General features: G+C 40.0%; 1 protein-coding gene across 1 annotated transcript; it reads right to left on the bottom strand.

The window, feature by feature from the left end:
* Nucleotides 1-457: 457 nt before the first annotated feature.
* On the bottom strand, nt 458-1,339 carry LOC106799299 (uncharacterized). Its single transcript, XM_014777496.1, has one exon. It carries the CDS (start codon nt 1,337-1,339, stop codon nt 458-460), a length of 882 nt encoding a protein of 293 aa, XP_014632982.1.
* Nucleotides 1,340-2,215: the final 876 nt, after the last annotated feature.

The raw sequence follows: 2,215 nt of genomic DNA, 5'->3' as shown, positions 1-2,215 counted from the left end.
CCGCTTAGCCAGCAGATTATGCGCTCAGCCCCATGGCCCTCAATTCTGACCGTAATGAATAGAGCTTGGTGACATAGGGTCGCGCTTAGCCAAGGGAAGCCATCGCTGAGCGATTAGGTCGTCGCTTAGTGGAAATAATCAACCTTAGGTGCCAGGGTGGTGCGCTAAGTGCTTGAGCTCCTGGCTTAGCACATGAGTGCTAATGCGCTTAGCAAGAAGCAAATGCTTAGCTAAAGGACTAATTTTAAAAAATATTTTTCTAAGTGATAACTTAGTCCTTTCCCAAGAAATTAAAACCCTTAATTTCACATTCAAAGAGAGGTTGATATGCTCCATGTAAAGATTATTAAGCAAGTTCCTAATGATCAAATGCATGAAAAACAAACACAGCAAAGCTTAAAACTGGGTTGCCTCCTAGGAAGCGCTTCTTTAACGTCATTAGCTTGACGCTTTTACCTCACTTGGCGATCAAATGAATAGTGTTATGTGTCTTGCTAAATTTTTTTCCATGATACAGTTTTAGCCTTTGGCCATTGACAACCCATGTCCTTTCAGGATCCTGAGATTGTGGGTCATACAGCTCTATTTCACCGTAAGATCGAACTTTCTTAATAACAAAGGGTCTAGACCATTTGGATTTCAGCTTACCAGGAAATAATTTCAATCTTGAATTAAGCAATAGTACTTCTTGTCCTGGTTTGAATTCTCTCTTCAACAACTTCTTATCGTGATACATCTTCACCTTTTCTTTGTAATGTCGCGAAGATTCATAAGCTGTTAATCGCATTTCTTCTAGTTCCAGTAACTGGATCTTTCTCTGCTCTCTAGATACCTTCTCATCAAAGTTCATAAATTTCAGAGCCCAATATGCCTTATGTTCCATTTCAACTAGTAAATGACATGATTTGCCATATACCAATTGAAACGAAGATAGCCCAATTAGAGTTTTGTATGCAATTCTATAGGCCCACAATGCATCTTCCAATTTGGATGACCAGTCTTTTCTAATTAATGCCACTGTTTTTTCTAGTATTTTCTTTAATTCTCGGTTAGAGACTTCGACTTGCCCATTAGTTTGTGGATGGTAAGGGGACACCACTCTATGATTCACATGGTATTGTCCCAATACCTTTTGGAGTTGGGTATTACAGAAGTGTGGACCACCATCACTGATCAGTATTCGAGGTACTCCAAATCGAGAAAAAATATTTTTCTTGATAAATTTCACCACAGTTTTAGCATCATTCCTTGCAGTGGCCATAGCTTCCACCCATTTAGATACGTAATCAATAGCCACTAGAATATACTCATTCCCTACTGATGAAGGAAAAGGGCCCATGAAATCAATACCCCAGCAATCAAAAACTTCAACTTCCATAATGTTTGGTAGAGGCATCTCATTTCTTCGAGAAATTCCACCCATTCTCTGACATTGGTCACATTTCAAGACATGATGATGGGCGTCTTTGAAAATTGTTGGCAAAAAAAATCCTGATTGTAAGACCTTGGCTACTGTTTTACTTCCGCCATAATGCCCACCACACGGTGAATTGCGATAGTGCCACAGTATGCCTTTGGCTTCCTCACTCGTCACACATCTCCTAAGGAGGTTATCTGCACCAATTTTGAACAAGTGGGGGTCATGTCGAACATAATGTCGTGCATCAGAGAAAAATCTTTTTCTCTGTTGCCAATTGAGGTCTTTAGGAATGACCCCGACTGCCTTAAAATTAGCTATGTCTCAAGTGCGAACACAATTGCCAGCAATTCCTTCTCAGTGGTGGCATAGTTAACCTACGCATCATTCAATACTTTGCTAGCATAGTAGATGGTATGAAATACTCTGCCTTTCCTCTGCCCGAGCACAACACCTACTGCGTAATCACTTGCATCGCACATTAATTCAAATTCTTGTCCCCAGTCTGGTGATGTGATCACAGGAGCATAAACCAATTTAGCTTTGAGGGTGTTAAAGGCTTCTAAACATTCATCATCAAACACAAACACAGCCTCCTTGTTCAATAGGTTTCTAAGAGGTTTCGCAATTTTGGAGAAGTCTTTAATGAACCATCGATAAAATCATGCATGACCCAAAAAACTGCGGATGCCTTTCACATTGACTAGAGGTGGAAGTTTATCAATAACATCTGGTTTTGCTTTGTCCACCTCAATTCTTTTTTTCAAAATCTTGTGTCCCAACACGACACCTTATTGA

The sequence above is a fragment of the Glycine max genome, chromosome 7 (assembly GCF_000004515.6).
Source record: "Glycine max cultivar Williams 82 chromosome 7, Glycine_max_v4.0, whole genome shotgun sequence".
NCBI lineage: Eukaryota > Viridiplantae > Streptophyta > Magnoliopsida > Fabales > Fabaceae > Glycine > Glycine max.
The sequence above is the reverse complement of the archived record's forward strand: the minus strand, read 5'-3'. Positions and strand labels throughout refer to the sequence as shown.